Source organism: Enoplosus armatus, chromosome 3, assembly GCF_043641665.1.
Source record: "Enoplosus armatus isolate fEnoArm2 chromosome 3, fEnoArm2.hap1, whole genome shotgun sequence".
In the NCBI taxonomy this organism is placed as follows: domain Eukaryota; kingdom Metazoa; phylum Chordata; class Actinopteri; order Centrarchiformes; family Enoplosidae; genus Enoplosus; species Enoplosus armatus.
In genome coordinates, this window is record NC_092182.1 from 13,619,279 (window position 1) to 13,641,862 (window position 22,584).

General features: G+C 40.4%; 3 protein-coding genes across 3 annotated transcripts; 2 read left to right on the top strand and 1 right to left on the bottom strand.

The window, feature by feature from the left end:
- The first annotated feature begins 893 nt into the window (after positions 1–893).
- On the top strand, positions 894–4,062 carry wdr77 (WD repeat domain 77). The gene is made up of 10 exons (XM_070902907.1): positions 894–1,195; positions 1,554–1,739; positions 1,831–1,972; positions 2,132–2,181; positions 2,456–2,526; positions 2,762–2,819; positions 3,087–3,158; positions 3,244–3,352; positions 3,441–3,509; positions 3,595–4,062. Exons 1-10 carry the CDS (start codon positions 1,087–1,089, stop codon positions 3,740–3,742), a joined length of 1,014 nt encoding a protein of 337 aa, XP_070759008.1. The 5' UTR covers positions 894–1,086; the 3' UTR covers positions 3,743–4,062.
- Positions 4,063–6,064: 2,002 nt separating this feature from the next.
- LOC139283259 (uncharacterized protein C6orf132 homolog) lies at positions 6,065–14,890 on the bottom strand. The gene is made up of 5 exons (XM_070903243.1): positions 14,690–14,890; positions 12,241–12,329; positions 9,790–9,880; positions 7,232–9,155; positions 6,065–7,125 (listed from the first exon to the last, which is right to left on the bottom strand). The coding sequence occupies exons 1-5, from the start codon at positions 14,766–14,768 to the stop codon at positions 7,029–7,031; spliced, it is 2,280 nt and encodes a 759-aa protein (XP_070759344.1). The 5' UTR covers positions 14,769–14,890; the 3' UTR covers positions 6,065–7,028.
- Positions 14,891–20,618: 5,728 nt separating this feature from the next.
- guca1ab.2 (guanylate cyclase activator 1Ab.2) lies at positions 20,619–22,363 on the top strand. Its single transcript, XM_070903072.1, has 4 exons — positions 20,619–20,816; positions 21,620–21,769; positions 22,031–22,121; positions 22,233–22,363. Exons 1-4 carry the CDS (start codon positions 20,619–20,621, stop codon positions 22,361–22,363), a joined length of 570 nt encoding a protein of 189 aa, XP_070759173.1.
- The last annotated feature ends 221 nt before the right edge of the window (positions 22,364–22,584 follow it).

A 22,584-nucleotide genomic window follows, 5' to 3' on the forward strand; every position in this document is an offset into this window, starting at 1 on the left:
CTCCCACAGTCTTGGGCAGGTTATACCACATTTTTGAGATATGACCAATGGTGCCAATGAAAGCAAAAATATATCCTAGAATGTAGTTTAAGTGTCACAACATCACAATAAACAGGCAACAGAATGTCTGAAGTCAAGCCAATGAAAATTATTGACTAAATAAATTGTAATCCAAGGAAAGGAAATTCACTTTCAATTTGTTTAGCAGGAAGTAGTATAAAATACTACGTTGACAGGACAAGTTGATGTGTCATTGGGCAATATTCATGTATAAGGTAAATTTAGAAATTGTACTTAGAGAGGTGAAATTGGAGTAGAGATCCAACTCTGTTTTCGAAGACACACCTTTATTACTTGGTGAAGACCATGTTTCTAAAGTCCATAGTGAAAACCGGTTGGGCAGGAAAGGACCACTATGAAAATAAGTTATTTTAACTTTTACTGTTTTTATCTTGTGTCATGCTTCAATTGTATGCATAATGTCTTGTTTGTATTACAATATATTTATAGTTTTATTTTATTTCCCTTTTTGTCTACACATGTCTGGGTTTCATGTTCTATTGAATCTGTGTCTTTGTGTTTTTGTTTTCTTCTTTTCTTTGCTTTTTTGTGAACAGCTGCACAAGTGTATTATGTGTATGTTGTTTTTGACAGAATTAAATCAAGTAAATCAAATCAAATTAATAAAATAACCTAATAAACCCCAGAAGATGGCAGTAATGTACCATAAAGAACACCAACTGCCGTAAACTCTCAAATGCGAAGAAGAAGAAGGCAACATCCACGAAGAAGAAGAAGAGACCCGGGGCAGGAAGTGTATGTTCATCGGTCCCATGTGTCGGTCTTCACTTATTCATTCATTCTTGAAAAGACAACTTTAGCTCCATTGCAGATTGTAGTTTTTCAAGGATCACGGACATCATTGTGGTGTAAGGATACGACACATTATCTTTCCCAAATAAACCAAAGACGAAAACGGTGGTGTCTCTGCAAGCAAACAGTAACGTTAACGCTAGCTAGCTAACGTAGAAATCGCGCTAAAGTTGTTTGGAAAATCTCACTGAGAAAGTCAAGTGCGTTGTCTGAATGAAAAGTGCAGTGGATACCAGCATGATTAAGGAGAACCGGTGGAACATACCCCCTAATGCTCCAGCGTGCATGGAGAAGCATCTGTGCTCGGCGCAATACAGAGCAGGTAGGTAACACGGAGCAAGCTAGCTGAAGGTTACACATGAAAACACGTGGTGCAGCTAGATGGTTATTATTAGTCTCAGTCTGTTTACATCTGTACTGATGTGCAAGGGTCCTCTGGTATATTTGGTGTATATACAATCCGCCAAATTGTTAGATAAATAACATTTTTGGCTATAAAAGTTGTGCACTCGCACAGCAGACAGCTAAGTTCTTTATTTTGCTGCAGGTGGGTAGATAATAAGCAAGCGTCTTGCATTTTGCAGTGTAAATATGATCAACTCTTAACTCAGTTTAGTTTTCTGTCTAGGCAGCATTAAAATATGTGTTTAAATGTTTTTTCTTATTTGCTCTCTTCACAGATGGCACTCTTCTGCTCGGTGCCTCCAGCCTCACTGGTAGGAGCTGGCAGGGATCTGTTTGGATCTACAGTGACCCTGCACAGGCCCCCAATGAGGAGCTCTGCAAAGCTGGTGTGCAGACTGAGACTGGAGTCACAGATGTCAAATGGGTATCAGAAAAGGGTGTTGTTGTTGCGTCAGACTCTGGTAAGAAGCAGGTTCATAGCCATTATGAATCACGCACTGGTCTTGAGACTTGCATGTTAAACTGGATTTTATTTGATCACTTCCCGTGCAGGTGCCTTGGAGCTCTGGGAACTGGCAGAGGACGAGCGCCTGCTGGTGAATCGCTTCACCAAACATGAGCACGACCACATTGTCACCACAGTGAGCCCAGTTTCTGGAGCGAGCAGCGCTGTCACTGGCAGCATGGACTGTCGGTCAGAACCATATTTTATGCAACTACACACACCTGAAGTGTCACTGCAGAACAGAAGCATGTTGATTGTTTGTTTTAACCTTTGGCATTATGGTTTTGTCAGTTACTTTTTTCACCCCTTTCTCATCACGTCACATCTTTTCCACTTTCATCGTCACAGAATTAAAGTCTGGGATCTCAGTCAGGAGAGGGCTGTCACTACCTACAGCGGTAAGGGAACATCTCAAAACGGCAGAATACGGAGATCTCAGAATACCTAGTTAGTAGCAATGGGAAGTGTTGATCTTTTTTTAACCAATCACTTTAGATCCAGTTTAAGTTTTATGGATTTTATATCTTAATCTTTCTGCTAAAGTTAAGTAGAAAGATAAGTCACAGAGTGGTCTTAATGGAGCAGTAATTTAAAAAAAAAAGAAAATGCTCATTGATAAAGGTAGTGAAAACCCTCAACTGAATATGTATCCAACCTTTTTTCTTCCTCCAGTGCACACACAGCCAGTCAGTTGTGTTGCCTGCAGTCCAATAGACGAGTCTCTCTTCATCTCCTGTGGTCAAGTAAGATACTGATCAACAGTTTGCACCCATTGTTGTAAACACAACTGATGTAACTATATTTTGGAGCCCCTTGCTACATAAATGTGCATATTTATGAGGATGAACTGATTAGTTTCTTTTGTTGTAACACAATCATTGTGTATCAACAAATAGTCCAGCAGCAATAAAGATGGTAACTGTAAGAAAGTCCTCATCTTCATTCAAACTAAACCTGTTGTTATCCTCCATCCCACAGGATGGCCGCGTGCTGATGTGGGACAAGAGGAAGCCAAATAAACCGGCCTCTAGAATAGGTGAGCAACATGTCCAAGCTTAAACAACCATGTTCAGACATTTTTGTCAGGTTGTTAACAGTCTTGGAATTCATTTTGCTTCAGTGGAAATTAGTATCGCTGACAGAGAAATGTCTAACCAGCTACCTAGTGGTTGTTTGTCTGGCTGATTTAACAACGCTGTGACTATTGGTCTGTCTAGGTATGTTTATGGTATTACATCTTGTCAAGACACAATCTTTATTTTTTATGATTCATATTCCATTGCTATCTTTGTTTTTGTCTCAGATATAGAGTCCCCCATCTGCTCCCCTACCACTGTAGCTTGGCACCCTCACCACAGAAGCACCATTGCTTTTGGTAAGGCCCAACAGCAATTAACTGAGTGACAGAGGCATTAAATTGGCAGGTCCTGTGTTTTTTCATCATGCTTCTTGTGCCTCAGGTGATGAGCTGGGCAGAGTGACTGTGAAGGACTTCCTGGGGACGGAGCCGTCCCGGGTGGAGAACGTCCACAGCCGCAGAGTTAATGGGCTTGCTTTCTCTACACATAGGTAAACACAAATCCTAGCAAAGTATCATTAGCTTTTACATTAATCCTCGCACAAAATTGTAACTTTTATTTTTTCTTTTCCATCCCAGTGCCTCCATGTTAGCCTCCACAAGTGATGATTGTTCCCTCGCTGTTCTGAACTCTGAATTGCAAGAAATGTGAGTCTTTGCACTTCATACTAAAACACCTGGTCAATCTCCTGTACCATTTTAACAATACCAATCATGCATTCTTCTTCTGTAGACTTAGAGATCGACGACACCAGGATTTTGTCAAAGGTGTGTGCTGGCTCCACGGTGGCTCCAACACGCTCACAACCGTAGGCTGGGATCACCTTGTGCTTCACCACACAGTGGATCCGGCTGCTGGAGCTCCCAACTCCTCCTCTTAGACCCAACAGATGCTTGGAAGAGCACAGTTTAAAATAACTACTTTTCCCCCCTATTTTTGAGGGGTGTCCATGTCTATCCAAAAAGTTCAATACAATATGTCATTCAGGAAATATGGATTTAAGTGTTTTCATTGTCATTTAGTGCACGATATTTGGACTTAAGCTCTCACAGTCCTTGCCCTGGTGCATTACTACGCTACTCTGCGATACGGTCTCTCTCTATCCACTTCTTTCATACTGTATAGCATTTCCATGTGTAATTACACTTGAGGCAAACCATTTGTATGGCATAATTTTACATTAAAGGTAACTTAATGTTATGATAGCAAGAACATTTTGGCATTTCTTTGTGTTTCCTGGAATCTATGAAATGCTAACAACTGCAAGACTATAGGAAGAAACCGTAGTATGAAGTAATGAGGATGAGTGTGACTGAGGCAAACCCCATTTATCCACTGCCGGGTCAGAAGAGTGTAGTGTTCATGTGTGACGGTCGGCTCAGAAGTTTAACAAGATTACGGTGTGCACATACGTACACTATATTGCCAAAAGTATTGGCTCACCTGCCTTGACTCGCATATGAACTTAAGTGACATCCCATTCTTAATCCATAGGGTTTAATATGACGTTGGCCCACCCTTTGCAGCTATAACAGCTTCAACTCTTCTGGGAAGGCTTTCCACAAGGTTTAGGAGTGTGTTTCTGGGAATTTTTGACCATTCTTCCAGAAGTGCATTTGTGAGGTCACACACTGATGTTGGACAAGAAGGCCTGGCTCTCAGTCTCCGCTCTAATTCATCCCAAAGGTGTTCTATCGGGTTGAGGTCAGGACTCTGTGCAGGCCAGTCAAGTTCATCCACACCAAACTCTCTCGTCCATGTCTTTATGGACCTTGCTTTGTGCACTGGTGCACAGTCATGTTGGAACAGGAAGGGGCCATCCCCAAACTGTTCCCACAAAGTTGGGAGCATGGAATTGTCCAAAATCTCTTGGTATGCTGAAGCATTCAGAGTTCCTTTCACTGGAACTAAGGGGCCAAGCCCAGCTCCTGAAAAACAACCCCACACCATAATCCCCCCTCCACCAAACTTTACACTTGGCACAATGCAGTCAGACAAGTACTGTTCTCCTGGCAACCGCCAAACCCAGACTCGTCCATCAGATCGCCAGATGGTGAAGCGCGATTCGTCACTCCAGAGAACGCGTCTCCACTGCTTTAGAGTCCAGTGGCGGCGTGCTTTACACCACTGCATCCGACGCTTTGCATTGCGCTTGGATGCAGCTGCTCGGCCATGGAAACCCATTCCACCTCTGCGCACTATGCGCCTCAGCATCCGCTGACCCCGCTCCGTCATTTTACGTGGCCTACCACTTCGTGGCTGAGTTGCTGTCGTTCCCAATCGCTTCCACTTTGTTATAATACCACTGACAGTTGACTGTGGAATATTTAGGAGCGAGGAGATTTCACGACTGGACTTGTTGCACAGGTGGCATCCTATCACAGTACCACGCTGGAATTCACTGAGCTCCTGAGAGCGACCCATTCTTTCACAAATGTTTGTAGAAACAGTCTGCATGCCTTGGTGCATGATTTTATACACCTGTGGCCATGGAAGTGATTGGAACACCTGATTTCAATTATTTGGATGGGTGAGTGAATACTTTTGGCAATATAGTGTATGTGATTTAGACAGGTATGGTGTCATTGCTAATCTGTTGTCTGATGTAGACTGGACTTTGATGCCATAGTCATTTTCACAGTGTGCTGTGTCCAATATAATACACTTTACCATAACATAAAGTTTGTTGCAGGATGCCGTTATCTATGGAGACTCAGACAAACCATTGAAGCAATCGAACACAAATAGTCAGGCCTGCGATAATGGAATATTGTTTTTTCATAATATTGTTTTTGCCAAGTTACTTTAATGAATTTAGAAGGAGAGATCACCTTTATCTTATCATGCAGGAGTTCAGGATCATTGTCTTGAAAGGTCAGCTCCTTACCATTACTGCATTTGGTGCTGTCATTAGAAAAAGGAACTTCCTGTGTCACTACAAATGTAGTAATTTAAATATATATAATAAATTATTCTCCCTCCAGAATACAGCTGGTCAGTCAGCATATGGTGGGTTCTTGTATTGACCTTTACATTCTGAGCCAACATATAAATAGCTTTTTGATGCATTTATTTGAGCCAGAAAGCCCCTCATAACACACAAACTGACTTTTCACCTCACCAGCAGTTACTGTATCATTGTATGATGATGCCAGAGGTGTGATTGTCAGTTAAAAAAAATAAATCTTTGTTGGTGCTTCCCTACTCTTTACTCCAATTTATTACATAAACTACAGTGCAAGTTTTCTTTCATAGTGAGTTGTTGGACAACATTTAGACTATAACCAATATTTTAAATATTTTGATTATACAACCTTAACATGCAACTAAACAACATAAAACTCAATCTTACAATATCTAAGTTCTGTTTTAATACTATACAAACTGATATGTACAGCATAAAAACATGAGTACATCGACACATTTTACTGCAGTGGAATAACTATGGCAGATGGCAAAACATTACCTAGATCAATAAATATGACAACAATCCTACTGAGAGAAACACACTGGCACTTGTCTGAATTAACTGTTAAGCTTCATTGCAATTGACCGACATAATATACATGTAACAGTGAAAGAGCATTTCAGTTATGGGACATGTAATTACAGCATGAACCACAATAATTACATTGTACATTATTATATTTTACAATCGAAAGACTTTACACTCTACAAATTATTGAATGATGTAGATTTTTTTTCATTTGGCAAACGTTTTGCAGCTGTGGGTTACTTATGCGTAAAAACAAAACATTTTATTAATAGAATGTGCTTATACTATGAATATTACCCATGTGGCATTGAGACTGATTAAAAGCTTTGGTTAAGAAGGCAACATATGCAACATATACCTCTACACTGAAAAAACAGCAGCAGCTAAAAAAAAAAAAAACCTTTAAAAAATGCTCCACCTGACTGAAAATAAGAATAAAATCTTAAAAAAAACAGAAACCACTATTTGACAGTGATAGCGTGTTCTCCAGAGATTGAGCAATACATTCAGAACTGAGCAGAACATTGTTATGAGACATTCGTAACATATTTGCCACCCACATTTGTGTAACTCAAAGTGCTTTTTCCCCCCCATTGTACAAACTCCTCCTGATGCAAAATCACATCCAATCACATGCAATGTGTGCTAAACAGAAGAACACCACATCTCATTAAGATTCCCCTTTACTAACAAGAGTAATAGGCTGTTTGGTTCCAGGCCGAACTGTAAAGGTCATACCATACTGATGTTTTGACTTCAGTCCATTGCTGAAAAGAAGAACACATTCATGATTATGAGTGGATACTGTACCCAAACACTGGACGTATTGTCTCAAAAAGTGAAGGTGTCATATTTGAGTACAGGAAGTCTTACCTGGTGGGAACTTTGACAGGGGAAGTCTCCTGATATTTTTTGACCAGTTTACCCTCCAGCTCCTGCATGTTCATGGTTGGTGTTTTGTTGTTGACCACAGGGAAATTCTTGCTCTGTGGTTTGGCTCTGGAGACAACAGGGACCTTATTGTCCTCATCGGGCAGGGGGGCGCCCCAGTCATCAGAACTGGACTCTGCCTCCTTGACTGGGGCCATTTTGTGGTCCATTTCCAACATCTTCTTTTGTAAGATGCTCAGGAGTGTGGCCTGACTGGGTGAAAGATTGGATGGTAGCTGATTAGGGGTTACCTTGGGTTTTGTCTGGACTTGCAGCTTTGGTTTGACATCAATGTCAGGAGGTGGGAGTTTTGGAGCTGCTGGGGGTTTAGGTTTTGGAGGAGGAGGTGGAGCTAGAGCTGGAGGGGGAAAGCTCACTGTTGGTGTTGGTGCCTTTTTCATGGGAGGGTCAGGTGGAGGGATGGAAGGAGGGGGGCCCACAATATCACCTAAATCATCAAACTCTGGCGGCGGAGGGAGTAATGGCATACTTAACTCCTCTTTATTATCCTCATGCTGTGTGGATTGAGACTTTGAGGGGCTTTGCTCTGCATTTCGTTTCTGCTCAACCAGGTTGTTTGTACTGTGAGCTAGACTGGCAGATGGCGTCTGATCCTTGACCAGTGCAGGACTGCTGGATTTTTCTGGAGTCTGAATTGTTAGTGTATGATCCACAGGACTGACAGACTTTGGACTCTCCTGTATTCTTTCTTGAGAAGATAGAGAAGAGTACAAGCTGGACCTTGGGGTGACAATAAAGGAATTGGGACTCGAGTCACTCGGGTGAATGCTTGCACTAGGCTGCTCATTCTTCTTGGCACTGTTTTCCCGTGACAGAGAGTTAGTCGATCTATGTTTATCTCTTTCTTTAGCCGCCATTAAAAGAGCAAGCGGGGAAGCTGCAGATCCCTCTCGTGCCCCGTTGTTTTCACTACCCCTCAGGTTGCGTAGTTTACGATCTAATAACGGACTGAACTTGCGACTTTGACTTGAAGATCCTTCAAGTATGTCCTTGGTGCTCACTTTCTGAAGCTGTGGCGATGTCCGATGTGGAATCTGGAGAGGTTTGTCTGTTTCTGGTGGTGCTGATACTGTCCCTGTTTCAGCCACCTTGTTTGGCTCAGGCAGGGGTGATTGAGAGGGTTGGGTAATTTGTAAGTTCTCTTTCAGCTCCTGTACATCTTTGGAAACTGGTTTAGGTGGGGTAGCCACTTTAGGGGCTTTTCCATCCACCTGGACAAGCACAGGGGCAGATTTGACGGACCCAGAATCTTCCAGGAATAACATCTGCTTGGGTCTATGGTCGTGATCCCCGCTGAGAATTGAGGTCTTAGGAACATTGAAAAGCTTTGCTGTGTTTTGGGGATTGAAGGTGGACAGTGTTGGTGTCTGCACGGGGGGAGGTGGGGCAGGAGTCTGTGGTGGGGAGTCAAGGTTGGAGATAGAGGACAGTCTAATGGGTTTTGGAGGTGGTGTCTTATAAGTCTTGTGTTGCCTTTCAGAAGGGGGCTGTAGTGGGGCAAATGTTGGACGCTCAGGAATTTTGGCAGGTGGTGGACTAGAAATGGGTACGGATGACGCAGAGCAAGAAGATGGAGGCTTTGGCGGAGCCATTGGTGGCGGTTTTAAGATGGTTAAATGTTCCTCCTTCATGGAGGGTGCCGGTGAAGTGGGATTTGGAGGGGGGGTGGAAGGAGGCTGACAAGTTGACAGGTCTAGACTGTTCAGGTCACCCATGAAGTCTGGAGGAGGGAGAGTCCCTGGAGGGGGTGGAGGTGCCATAGAGGGAGGAGGAGGAACAAATATTTCCCCCTCCACAAGGTCAGGCACAGATATAACTGATCCATTGGACAAACGATCTCCACCGACTTTGGAAAAAAAAAAAGAAGAGAGAATAACTGAGAAAAGTTCAGTGCTGTTGTACACTTTGGAGCAGAAGCACTTACAATATTTAACATGTGTTGCTGTCCCATGTTTCAAGCATTTACATACTATAGAAGTATTCAGAACTATGTGAGAAATGTTAGGTATGTCAATAAGATAGTAAAAATACAATAAAAGTCCTTGGTTAATCTGATTTGGGTCTGGGTCTGATCAGGTGTTTAAATTCTACATCAACAATGTCACATTCACTTGTATGTGGACATGGCAATAAAAGTCTTAAAATGGATAAATAACTACATAGATCATAAAGAATAAAGAATTTAATGTTGAAATGAATTCTAGAGTTAAATGTCTGATAAATCTTTAGAAATGAATGATATCCACTTCTTTCTAAATATGCTTGCCATCTGGTATGACTGTTTGGACACATTCAGGAGGGTTATTGAGCAATTCCCTGGACAAACATTTACCTGCCCTGCAACCTGTTAGAGACATTCTGATTGCTGTGATCCATCAACTGAGTCTGAGTAAAGGCGCCACAAATGATCTTCAGAGTGTAAATTCTAGCGTTTGCCATGTTAAACTTAAAGTACATATTTGAGGTGGGTAGATGCTCACCTGAACCGTTGATCTTTGGACCATTGACAGGGGGGAGGAGGGGGACTTTGGGTGTCGGGACGGCAAACCCTTGAAAACTGTCAGATGAGGACTGTGAGGAAAAAAACAAACACCATCAGATTGATGATATTTCAACATCTGAGACTCAAGAAACAAAGCTTGGCTCAAGAACAGCAGTAAACATGAGATAAACTCTACATCCTATTCTGGGGGCGGCAAGTGTTCACTCTTAAAGTGAACAAACCAGTTCTCAACTATTGCAGTTCTCAACTATTGCAGCTCTCAACGTTCCTTAAACAGGTAAGCATGTGCAATACTACTACATGCACAATACTTGTTACATTATTAGCATCGATTGGACGAAATTGGATGCCAAATAATTGCAATGACTCTCAGGTCTTGCTATTACAAGGAACCTACTGTATAGCAGTTCACAAATGGCTCATTTGCAAATAATTTTAAGTTAAATCTGTAATAAAGCACTTCTGAATATAGTAAAATGTGTTCTGGCAGAAAATAAAACTGATCGTTTTACTACAACTTAAAATTCTGTGACAAAATTTGAATTTGTGACGTCTCTTTCTCTTTGACTATTCTAAGGTTTGCAATGACTAAACTGGGGGTGGAGGTTTCTAAAGGATACTTTTTGTACACCACACTTTCACATACTTCACTCATGACTTTGTGAATTAGAGGAAACACCTATTGCATTGTCTAGTGTTAAAGTGGGCCTGGCTGAGAAATCGCAGGCTGTCACGTAGATACATGTGTGTTTGTGTGTGTTTGAGTGTGAGAGAGAGAGATGTGCTATTCTCTTCATGATCCAAACGCCACCAAAAATAAACACAGACTGTGTTGACACAATATATGTTCATGAGAGTTAACAGGCCATTTGCCCTTCGAAAGGGAAAAAAATCAGTCTAGCAAGACAAAACCTATTTTTACTGCTGAACCTCTTGACATCATTGTGCTTAATAAACACTTAATAAAACATTCTTGTGAATTAGGCTGGTAATGAATAAGGATCTAAAAGTTACTGAGATACTGTTTTTCAGCTCTTTAAATGCTTTCTTGTATATAATACATCTCCTCAAATTCCTGACAGACAAATAAAGTTTTTATAAATAGAATAAAACTGCTCTCATGTACTTTATTGGCAAATTCAGCCAACAATCCACATCCCAAAAAAAGTCAAACAGGTCTCAAGTTCAGTTAAATTAAGTTGGACATCTGCCTCACACCTTGAATGACATAACTCTCTCTTTACTAATAATCACAGGACACTTGTGTGGCTTCTTAGAAAGGTATGAACATCACAGTCAGAGGGCGTGTCAGTAAAGATGGCGTATGATCCAGTTTGATTTAATCTGTTTGTTCCCCGGGCTGTGACTCACTTTCATCTGTCGCAGCAGTCTGAGCTGTCCTGCCCGTGTGCTGCTGGGTGCGCCACGTCTGACACATGCCATTCACTGAACACTCCCAAACGCTGAGGTGTGTGAACCAGAGCAGAGATGAGCTGTTGTTTTTGTATCTGCACCATGACGATGTAATGGGAAGCCTGACAGTCAATCGGACTACTAATGTATGGGTGGAGGTCAATCCTCCAAAATCACTTAAAAATGTAACCTTGCATATTAGCAGCAGGACAATAAGGCAATATGCGATTTCTACAGGTGATACACAATAGTGGAAGAAGTATTTGGATCTTTTACTTAAGTGAAAGGACCAGTACCACAATGTAAAAATACTCCTGTACAAGTAAAAGTCTTGCATTCATAATTCAACTTAAGTTAAAAAAAATATTATCATAAAAATGTAATTTGATTATCTAAAGCAAAGGTGCTCATTATGCTGCAGAGTGGTCCCTGTAAGTGTTGTACTGTACATAAGGGACCCCGACAAGATTTCTTAATAAGGGGCCACAAGCCAAAAAGGTTGGGAATGACTGGTTCAATCTTTTACTATTATACTATCTACTCACTATTTTTTGCAGTAAATTCTTCATTTCAAATTCCATTTTAGTTTTAAAATTCTGTGAAACGCAAAGCACCTCTGAATGCAATGAAGGCATATTACTGTTCATGACTTTCTCTTGATTTTTGACAAATGAATTTACAGATTTAGCTGTTGTCTTACAGTGCGTTATGTAAAGAACCTGGATGGTGATACCACCTCTACTGTAGACAAAATGTTGTTGTGATAATGTCATTGATACCTGTCCTGGCTCTCTGCCAGTCAAACACTAAACTGTCCTTTATCAGCTGATTTGCATCTGTGCAGCTCTTCAGATTAAGAGTTCAGGATGAAGTCAACCTTCAGTTGCAGGTAGACAACAGGGTGGAGACTGTTCAGACGAATATCTTACCTTATTCCAATACCAGAAACTGAACGATACATGTGATTATCTGCAGAATACATGTATGTGCCATGAAGCTTTACTGAGATACTCACAGCGTGATGCTTGACGGTGGGTCTGGCCCGCACGCTGGCAGTTCCTGACTCGGGGATGGCTGATGACTCCAGCACCAGCTCCACATTGTCTGAGGAAACAAAAAGCAAAAGATCTGAATACCCTGGCAGCTTTTTTTTTTTTTAGCAAAACATGTTTCAGTTTATGATTTTAGCCATTCAATTTCTGCTCACAGCTCTGTGAATAATGTGGCCAGAGGGGACGAACAATGGGGATGGTGTACAAGAACAATAAACACACCATTGCAACATTATACCGCATTTATGATAATTTTCCAGAAATCCATCCATTTCTAAAACGCCAAAAGGCTCTTGAGCACATTTCACCTGCAGTGCGCAATGGCCACGTCCAACTGATCATTGTTCTGCTTTCAGGTGAGGATTAGTACAAATCTGGCCATTGTACTGGTAATGAGATCCTGTGTGCACAGAAGTGGCCTCTTCAGTAGTTGCCACTCAACCTGATGATGCACTGTGTGATCCCAAGTGCTGTTCCAGGTAGTTTTGTTGTTGACAACTAAATAGTTTTGGGCAGCTTAACAGATGACTGTAATTAATTAGCTTTAGATATTCATAGCTTGTACTGCAAACGGAGCATCTTGAGCCTGCATTTTGGAGTCAAAGTGGCACAGAGATATTTATATAATTCTTCAATGTTGGTGGAAATGGTCAGAAAATGTCCTGATGGTCTGAATCTCCCTTATGTTCAGTTCAAATCAAATGAAATCCTAGACCTACAGTAGGCCAAAGGGGAAAGGTGAGTTGAAAGAGCACTGAGATATAAGACGCAGTAACTAAACTCACAACAACAGCTTAAGATGTGGAAGCACAAACAGCGCAGGAAAACCATTCTGCTAAACCAACTGATAATATCAGAGGTCACTGGGGTCGACTGGGGAACAGAAATTTAGAAGTCGCGCATTCCTTTGCTGCTCATTCCAGTGTCAGTCGTCTTATTTGTCCAATAAGTGACTGACGAAAGAAACTTGTCACTGAGTGGCACTTAGCGTGCACGTTCTGACAGCCGTCTATAGCAACGATTTTCAACCGACGAGTGACCAAAGCGCTTGCCATTATAAACAAGGAGGGCCAAGTGTTTCTCCTTTACTCAACAAGTGTCATGTCGTCCCTGTGATGTTCATGCACTTAAGACCAAATATATGATGGTGTCACTCCAAAGAAAATACAACCGAGAGGTCAACTCGGAATGAGCGACTGTAGAAAGAATTGCCTGTGGTGTTAAACCAGTCAGACCAAATGATTAGTTTCCCTATTGTGCACCTGCCTGATTTAAATAGACAAATGTTCTCTCTCATGTTGTGGCTTTGCATGTTTCCTGCTCTTGCCAGTCGAATGGAACTAATGTCACGTAGAGCTGGACAATTTATCAGTGAACTGATATCAACATGTGAGAGCAGATATTATCAGGGATGTGTGTGTTACCCTAATAAGCTTTTAAGTGGTCTTTTCCTGGTCTTAAGGGCTGCTTTACATTTCAGCACGTGAGTGAAATGAACTGTGAATGCATGAATCACACTTTGTTCTTATAGTTTGGCTAAAAAATAACAACTTTTTAACTCAAGGTCCACTTATATCATACATCTATCTTTTTCTAGAGCTTTCAACTGCGTCTCATGGTCTTCCTCAGCAGATGGAGTTTGCTCAGTTGTAATAGTATGTGTATATACTGTTATATGTTGTTATAGTACTAATACATGTTTCAGTCCCTAAAACAGTGTATTGATGTCAAGGTATTTAGGTAATGTGATTTTTCATCAGTATCATCCAGTCCTACTGTCAGGTTGTCATTTTTTCTTCAGGATTTCTCACCTGTCATAATTCTAGGTGATACCACAGTCACTACTTTATCATATTGATGTGTATCTGATATTACAGCTGAAGCGTATTCCCATAAACCCAAACTCCAACTGTATCTAAACAGGTCAGAACTGTGAAAATCTGTCAAGCAAACACTAAAAGCAGCAGTTTTAGACATAAATCCAAAAACAGAGTAGTTCTAGAGATGCCTGTCCTAAACCACAATCCCTTATTTCCTTAAAGCCTTGTTGAGGTAACACAAAACTACACTAAGTGAGCACAATGTGTGGAGGACAGAGGGCAGGTCAGTGTGAAGCCAGATTGGCAAGGTCACCCAGATTTACCAAGAAGAGACATTTGAGAACAGGTGTCATATGGATGACTCACAGCTGCTGCTCAGCAGGACTTTAAAATACTAAAATACTGTTGCTGAGATTTCCATTAGGATCCACTAATCAACAGTAATGAAGTCCGCATATGGGAGCTTCGTGTAAACACCTTTGACCATGTCAACACAAGTACAAAGGTCGTGTTATTCCTCAGTAAATCACCCATGTGAACTCTTCTCATTCTCCATTATAACCCGTGGGCGCTTTGAGCAGTGTGGACTCACCCATGTCCTTGATTTTGATGTTGGTGTCGAACAGAGACTGGTTCTTCCGACCCAAAAAATTCAGCGTTCCTCGCTTCATGATTATCGAGTGGTGAATGTGTTATAAGACTGGTCGGTTCAGGCAGGATTATTGTCGCATTTTGACGGTCACCAGGTAAATCCGAGGTAAAGCAGCGACAGGTGCACCGCCGCGCGCTCCGGGCAAACCTGATTCCAGGTGATTTGGTGCAAACTTTTGTGGACGGACAGAGAAAATGGAGCTGATCCCGCCTCCTCTCCTTTCACCGTGCCTCCCTGTTGGTTTTTTTTTTTTTTTTGTGAGCTACACTCCCAACAGGTGAGGCCTCGGCTCTCCCTCACAGCGACATTCCAGCACAAATCTCACCTGCGTTTTACCTGCGCATTGAGCTGCTCCTGTCTGTAATGGTTTCTCACTTTACTCTCACTGCTCAGCTCAGATCACCTCGGAATGAGTCCGTCATCCTCATAAAAACTTCAAAGCACTGTGGTCTACCTACCTACTGCAAAGAAACATCAGGCCTATTTGATTAAATACATTATAACCATTGTAAATATGTTCAGGAGCACAGTCTAACTTTATCTGCATCTTCATAAAAAAGCCGTTTGATATGTGTCACTAAGGGTCAGTGTTCTGGCTATCAACAGGAAATAAGATGCTGGCGGGATCTAAGCTGGCTGCTTTGTTTCTTATGGCTATAATGTATAATAAAAGTCATCAGATCATAAATAAGTACATTTTATCAGACGTTATTTCTATAACACCATTCAAAACCAGAATTATAAGGTGATCCAGGTGGAAAGTAACTATAAGTATATTATATATAAGAGTTGAGTGTTAATTTCAAGCTTCTTTCTTCTTCTACATTTCAGAGGGAAATGTTGTACTTTTTACTCCACTATATCTATTGAAGACCTGTAGGTACAAGTTACTTTACAGATGAAGAAGTTTTTATGAAATACAATGCATTGTTATACAGTACGTGCATCTTACATGTTACTGCATCGATGATAATCATCTAGTATAATGGTATTGTATAATATATAATAATGTAACAATGACGGAGCCCATTTTGGCTGCATAGTGAGTACTTTTATACTTTAAGTACATTTTCTTGATAATACTTATGTAGTTGCAGGTGTTTTTTCTTGTAAAAGAGTATTTCTAAATTGTGGTATTAATACTTTTACTGAGGTAAAACATCTTAATACGTCTTCCACCACGGTTAAATACAACTTGAATGTACTTGTACTAGTATTTTCATGCTACTTTGCATGGTACTTTATAGGTGTACTCCACCACATTTCAGAGGCAAATATTGCATTTGTCATTTATCAGACAGCTATACTTTGAATATCAAGATTTTAAATATAAAACCTATGATCAGTTTATAAAACATGAAGCATTGTTATAGATTATATAAATATATACTATATGTGTATTATATATAGATTAAACTACCAAACAGTGTATAAAGCAGTTAAAATTTACTCCACTTCAACCAGCTACAACATTACGAGTTATGTGTACATGTTAATGCATCAATAATAATAATTCAATAATATACCACTGACACTGGCCCACTCTGCAGAGTGAGTACTTTTACTTTTAATACTTGAGCACATTTTGCTGATAATACTTATGTATATTTACTTGAACATACATATCTCTGTGTCATTGACCCCCTCAAAATTTGAATGGGGGACTTTTACTTGTAACTGAGTGTTTGTATAGTGTGGTGTTGCTATTTGTACTTTACTTTAATGATCTGAATATGACTTCCATCACTGGGTGAAGAAATTCAAGAAATTGTCAACCATGAACAGTATAAATCCACTAGAGTAAATCCTTTCTAGAGTATTTGCTAGAAAAACCTACACAGGTTTTGGGGTTTTTTTACAATGTGGCACAGTTTGCACTGTTGGAAGCAAGATAGTAACAGCATGATCGCCCTTTGTCCTGAGCTCATAGACTGTGGAACTTTTAACCACATTTGGTCAGAAATATATCAAAAACATTATGGAGCCAAACCATGGAGGACAATCTTAAACAAATAGGGAGCCTGTGCGCCTCTGTGTTTAATGTCAGAAGCATTAACATAACAAATCAGTAAATGCCATGCTGTTTATCCCTCTGGGTGTTTGCTCAGTTATTTATTAATTATGGTTGAAACATTAAGTTTTGGTAATGAATCCCTTTTTTAATCTATATTACAAATCTGTGTCTTCGCTTAAGTATTACCTGAATTCCACTGCGTTACACGGTGAAGCATGTGACCCATGTAAGCAGGATAACTGCAAATATGATGTTGAGGAGCCTTGGCTAAAGAGGATCAAGAATCCTCTAAAGCTCAGAGCGAGCTGACCCCTGACATCGAGTCTGCAACAGATTCACCCACTGAGCATCTGAGTTAATGGAAGATTATGTTTGCTTTTTTCATGGCCTCGGAGGTGTACAGTGTGGCTATAAAACATGATGATCTGTCAGATGAAATATCAATATATCTTTATATACTTTGATATCAATCCACTATTTCAGGGATTGGAACTATTTGTTGGTATTAACAGTTAAATTGCATCACTTAAAGAAATAATCATCCACAAGTCTAATTATTATGATTCATTATGAGTTTACTTTTGATACTTTAAGTACATTTAGCTGATAATACTTTTACTTTGTGGTATCACCACTTTTACTTAAGGATCTGAATACCACTTCATTTACTACTAACATAGCAGTAATCCAATATGGACCATTTATCTATTTCCTTGATCAGATTGTTGTCAAGTGTGGGATGACAAATACACATTTGTTAAGTGAATTTGTGGGAGCAGTTTTGGCCGTGTGCTTTTAATTACATAATAGAGGATTTCTGAAATATTCACTGTGTCCAGAAAGCCAGACAGTCTACACGTCATGTCTGTCGCACTTGAAACCTCAGTTGTCCTGGAGACAAACCGGACTGGTCCATCCAGTTCCTCTGTCCTCGGTGGGTATTCATCATGCCGACTGATGCTGGCTGAAATGTGAAGAATGTGTTGGCAGGAGCTTTTAACCTGCTTCACAGCGCTGAACATGCTGTACAGCTCAGATCGACGCAGGGCGTCATAAAACATGAGCAGTAACAGCTCTGGTCATCATTAGTCATTTATTAGTCTCTTTCAGAGAGGAGAGGCACAATGAGGGCAGCTTTTTTATGTCTTTTAATTGCATAGTGTATAAACTAAAACACCACTTTACGCTGTTGCCAAAGGTTTTATTATGTTTTATTGAAACATGACAGTGTCCTGATGGCAGAGCTGTATACACAACATTTCATTTGATTAACTTCTGCTTTCCTGCTTTCCTTTGTTCCCATTTAACTTCAGCCACAAATCAGACAGGCCCTGACCTGTGCATTAGCAAAATGCTACATGAGCACAGACATCTGACATTATGCATTATAAATATTTAGCATTCCATTGTGATGAGGTATGGATCAGTTGTAAATGGAAATGAAACCAGAGATGAAACAGAGTCATTGTGTGGACGGATGTGTGCAGTTGCTGAGAAGACAGAAGCAGTTACTATGTGTGTCAGCATTATAGATCTGCCTGAAGGCAGCTTTCATTTCAGCAGTATTTCTTCCGTAGAAAGTAGTTCCAATGAAAACTGTTCACAGTGAGTCTATGTGAGATTGCGTGCACGTATTTCATTGTAGTGTTGCTTTTATTTTGCTCACGTATATGTTGCTTGCTCTGAGCACTGTACGCTTCTGTGTTGCATGTTTTAATTGATCATTAGCATAAAGATGTCTTGATGTCAATTTTAATATTCCTGGCATGCTTATAATCTTATTTCTATATACTGTATATTATTTTATAGGGTGACTATGTGACAGCAGATGAAAATTTGTCTTTTGGCTAACTTTTTGTGGCTAACTCACTTCTCCTGATTTAAATGAATAAATAAATAAATAAAACAGAATTTCATTCATCTCCAATTAATGTGCTGTAACAACTTGCTTTAAAAAAAATCTGTCACTCTTACATGTAACTTTCCTTCGGGATGTTGACACCTTCACACTGAAGGCTTATTGCCGTCCCTGTCCAGTCCAACAAACCTGACAGCAGATGGTGGAGCTTTAAGAGGGTCTAAAGAGACCCAGTGACCGTCGTCTCTCCAGTGAAACTAGGGTAAGCTGAGAGATCACTTAGGACTGCAGTGAGAAGACTTAAGGAAATGAGCTTTATGAATATGGACAAATGTTTTTGAAACTGATGTTTGCTTCAAACGTTAGTCACAGTCCAAACACACTGTAGGTGGTGGCTGCTCGAGTACCTGTTCAATATGAATAAAATGGTTAATGCTGCATTTTACAGTCGGCTTCCTTTTTTGTGTGCCTGTATGAACCTCTGAGGTCACCTTTTCTTTTCCCCTCGGTGTCGATGACCTCCTTGCTGTGAGGTTGAGTTCATGTCAATGTCTGCAGTAACAGAGGAGTCACACATTCACAGTGTTGGCTGAGGGACGCCCCCCTGAGCTGCATTAAACATAGTCCCACGTTATGATTCATAATTTAGTTTTATAGAACAATGCTAGCGGCGTGGCTCTAGGGAAGGCTATGCTGGTCTGTCTGTCGGTCGGTTGGTCCATCACTTTGGTCCAGACTGAAATATCTCAACAACTATTGGATGGATTGCTATTTTCATGGTCTCCAGAGGCTGAATCCTACTAACTTTGGTGAACCTCTGACTTTTCTCTCAACTTTAGCGCCACCAGCAGGTTGACTTTTGAGTTATACTAAAAACTATTGGATGGTTTGCTGACAGTTTCACATATTCATGGTCCCCAGAGGAAGATTTTTGATAATTGTGATCTCCTCCTCTGGCGCCACCATCTGGTCAAAATCTCAATTTGTCTATACTTTTCCTTACTTTTTGTTTGTACAATGAAATACAAATTATATTTCCATCAACCTCAGCTGTACTTTGTGTTTAGTGGTAATTAGCAAATGTTAGCATGCCAACAGTGAAAATGGATTTATAACATTATCGTTGCTAAACGTCAGCATGCTAGTATTATCATTGTAAACATGTTAGCATGCTGATGTGAGCATCAAGTACACACATCAGTACTCACAGAGCGGTAGACTGACAGAACAGAACATGGGACAGGAAGCAACATATACATATAATCAAATAAAGTACACAAATTCCTTACTTCCTGTTCCAGTGTGTTCACATATATACAAAACAGACAGATAAAAAAAAAGAAGCATTAAAAATCAGCAACAAGGGGGATAAATAAATACATTCACAGTCACAGAAAACGTGTGCTTTGTGTGCTTACTGCTGGCCACTCACAACCAAAATAAGTTATTTCACAAACTAATTTACGGGGCTCCTTGCAGAATATTAGATAATCTCTTGTAAGGGCAAAATCATAATAATTTAGTAGACATTGATAAAGTAGGTAGATAAACATCAAGCTGAGTATGGAGGCAGTTTTGGTCATGTCATCATATCGTTGAGTAATGAAATGAAGCCATTTGTGTTGCAGAGTTCATCAAGCACAATAATGCCGACACAGAAACTGAATAATTGAGCAGTGATAATCGATATTTGATTCATAAAAGTCAGAAATCTTGAATATTAGTCTTTGGTTAGCTGGTGTCATCCTGTGCACAAGGACTTACTTCTGCTCTTAGGTCTCTTTAATTAGTCAAGTCTTTGCTGCCGAGCAAAGTGGATTACAATTTCTGAGCCTTTCACACAGACGCACGGAGAGATGATTGGCTGACACACACACTGAATCCTGCTGCTTGTTTTCAGTCTGCACACTGGCCATGCCTGCACGCTCGGTGGATGCAGATCGTTCTGGTTATGGTTTTCACAGGATCTTTGTTTTGAAGAAGAAGAAAAAACAGACATGGGAAACTGCACTGGGTCGACTGTGGAGGAGCTACAAGCGTGTGAGAGCCATCAGTGGTACAGAAAATTCATGACTGAGTGCCCATCTGGACTTCTCACCTTTTATGAGTTCAAGCAGTTCTTTGGCCTGAGGAATCTGTCGGACACGTCCAACGCCTACGTCGAGACTATGTTTACAACGTTTGACATGAATGATGTAAGATAATTCACAATCTCCCAGCAGTGTATATTTATTCTAATGTTACTATATCAATAAAGGCGAATCTCTAGGTGAACTCCTCATTAGTTGCTTTTCATCTTTACAGAATAGCATTGACAGTGAAATGTTTTAAAAGGTTACATTACATTTATTTATTTGCACAGTTTATGATAATGCTGCTGAATAATACAAATCATAATATACCAATAATACTGAAAATCTACTACTATTACTAAAATAAGGAATATAATAATCATCATCATCGTCATCAGAGAACCCACAAAGATTTTTAAAAAACGTGTTTATTTGTTTGTTTTTCCACCATTTAGATCGATTTCATTTTTATTTTATTAATAGGTTACGGCAAACTTACAAGAGCAAAGCTGTATGAGTAAAGAAACCAGTTCAATGTTCATCTCAACTTTTTAACGACTGTGGATGTATTTTGCTTCAGTGTCTGCTTGTGTTTTTCATTAGAGGAAAGTTGTTCACGTTATTTCTGCAAACAGAAATCTGTTTGAGAGTAAATGAGTCTATTAGAGAGGCGGCTTATCCCTTCAGACGCTGCTGACCCAACTGACCTACAACCTTAAACAAGACTTTTTACACACACGTGACCTATAATATGGAGTTTATAGGAGTATTATTAGATCGTTTATGTAGGTGTAGATCAGTGTAGCAAAGTATTACATTTAAAGAAATTATAAAAGGGGTAAGAAACAGGTCTTACCACAATTTGCCAGTTTTTTTGCACAGCCTTTAATGTGGTGCTGGTAACATGGTGTCCTTTTCTTTTGCAGGATGGCTTCATTGATTTCATGGAATATGTAGCCGCCCTGAGCCTGGTGCTGAAAGGAGGAGTGCAGCAGAAGCTCCGCTGGTACTTTAAACTGTACGATATAGACGGGAGTGGCTGCATCGACCGCGAGGAGCTGCTTCTGATAATTAAGGTGCACGTGAGCCTTCAGCTTGACGGATGACTTAGTGACAGACCAAAGAAAATCCAAAGCACTATCCTGAAACAACCTGCTCAGACCACTGAACAAGATTCAAGGCACAGAAATCCCACCTCAGGCTTAGAGGAGTGTGGGACGCACTGTGGTGATGCAGACAGCCGACACTTAACTGACATCTGCTGGTTGAAGAAATGTAAGCAACAGTTAAGCGATACATGAGTCTGTCTTTAACTCCTGTGTTTGTGTCATGTTTAGTCCATCCGTGCTATCAATGGTATTCCTGGTGAGACGTCAGCAGAGGACTTCGCCAACATGGTGTTTGATAAGATTGACATCAATGGAGATGGTAAGAAATCTTCAGTCAAACTAATACCTTTACATTATTCTCTAAATAAGAATCTGTATCAGCACCAGCATCCAAGGGTTTGAGTTCAGTGTGTGTGTGTTTATTTCACAGGTGAACTGTCCTATGAGGAGTTCATGGAGGGCGTTCAGAATGACGAAATGCTGCTGAAGACACTAACGGAGAGTCTGGACCTCACACACATCGTCCAAAAGATTCAAGGAGAAATGAGGGCCAACATGTAATATTTCAATTTCCAACTGACTGAAAGAGTGAAGATGTGGGCTCAAATCATCATCAGGACGAATGGATGTGGACAAATCTCTGGGTCAATGTCAGAGTACAGAACGGTTGTACTGCTTTGGTTTTTCCATCTTTATTATAGTTGTATTCAATGAAAGGACACAAACTTTTTAATGCGAAGAACGCTACCTCGTATTTACAAGCTATCTACAATAGAAATAAT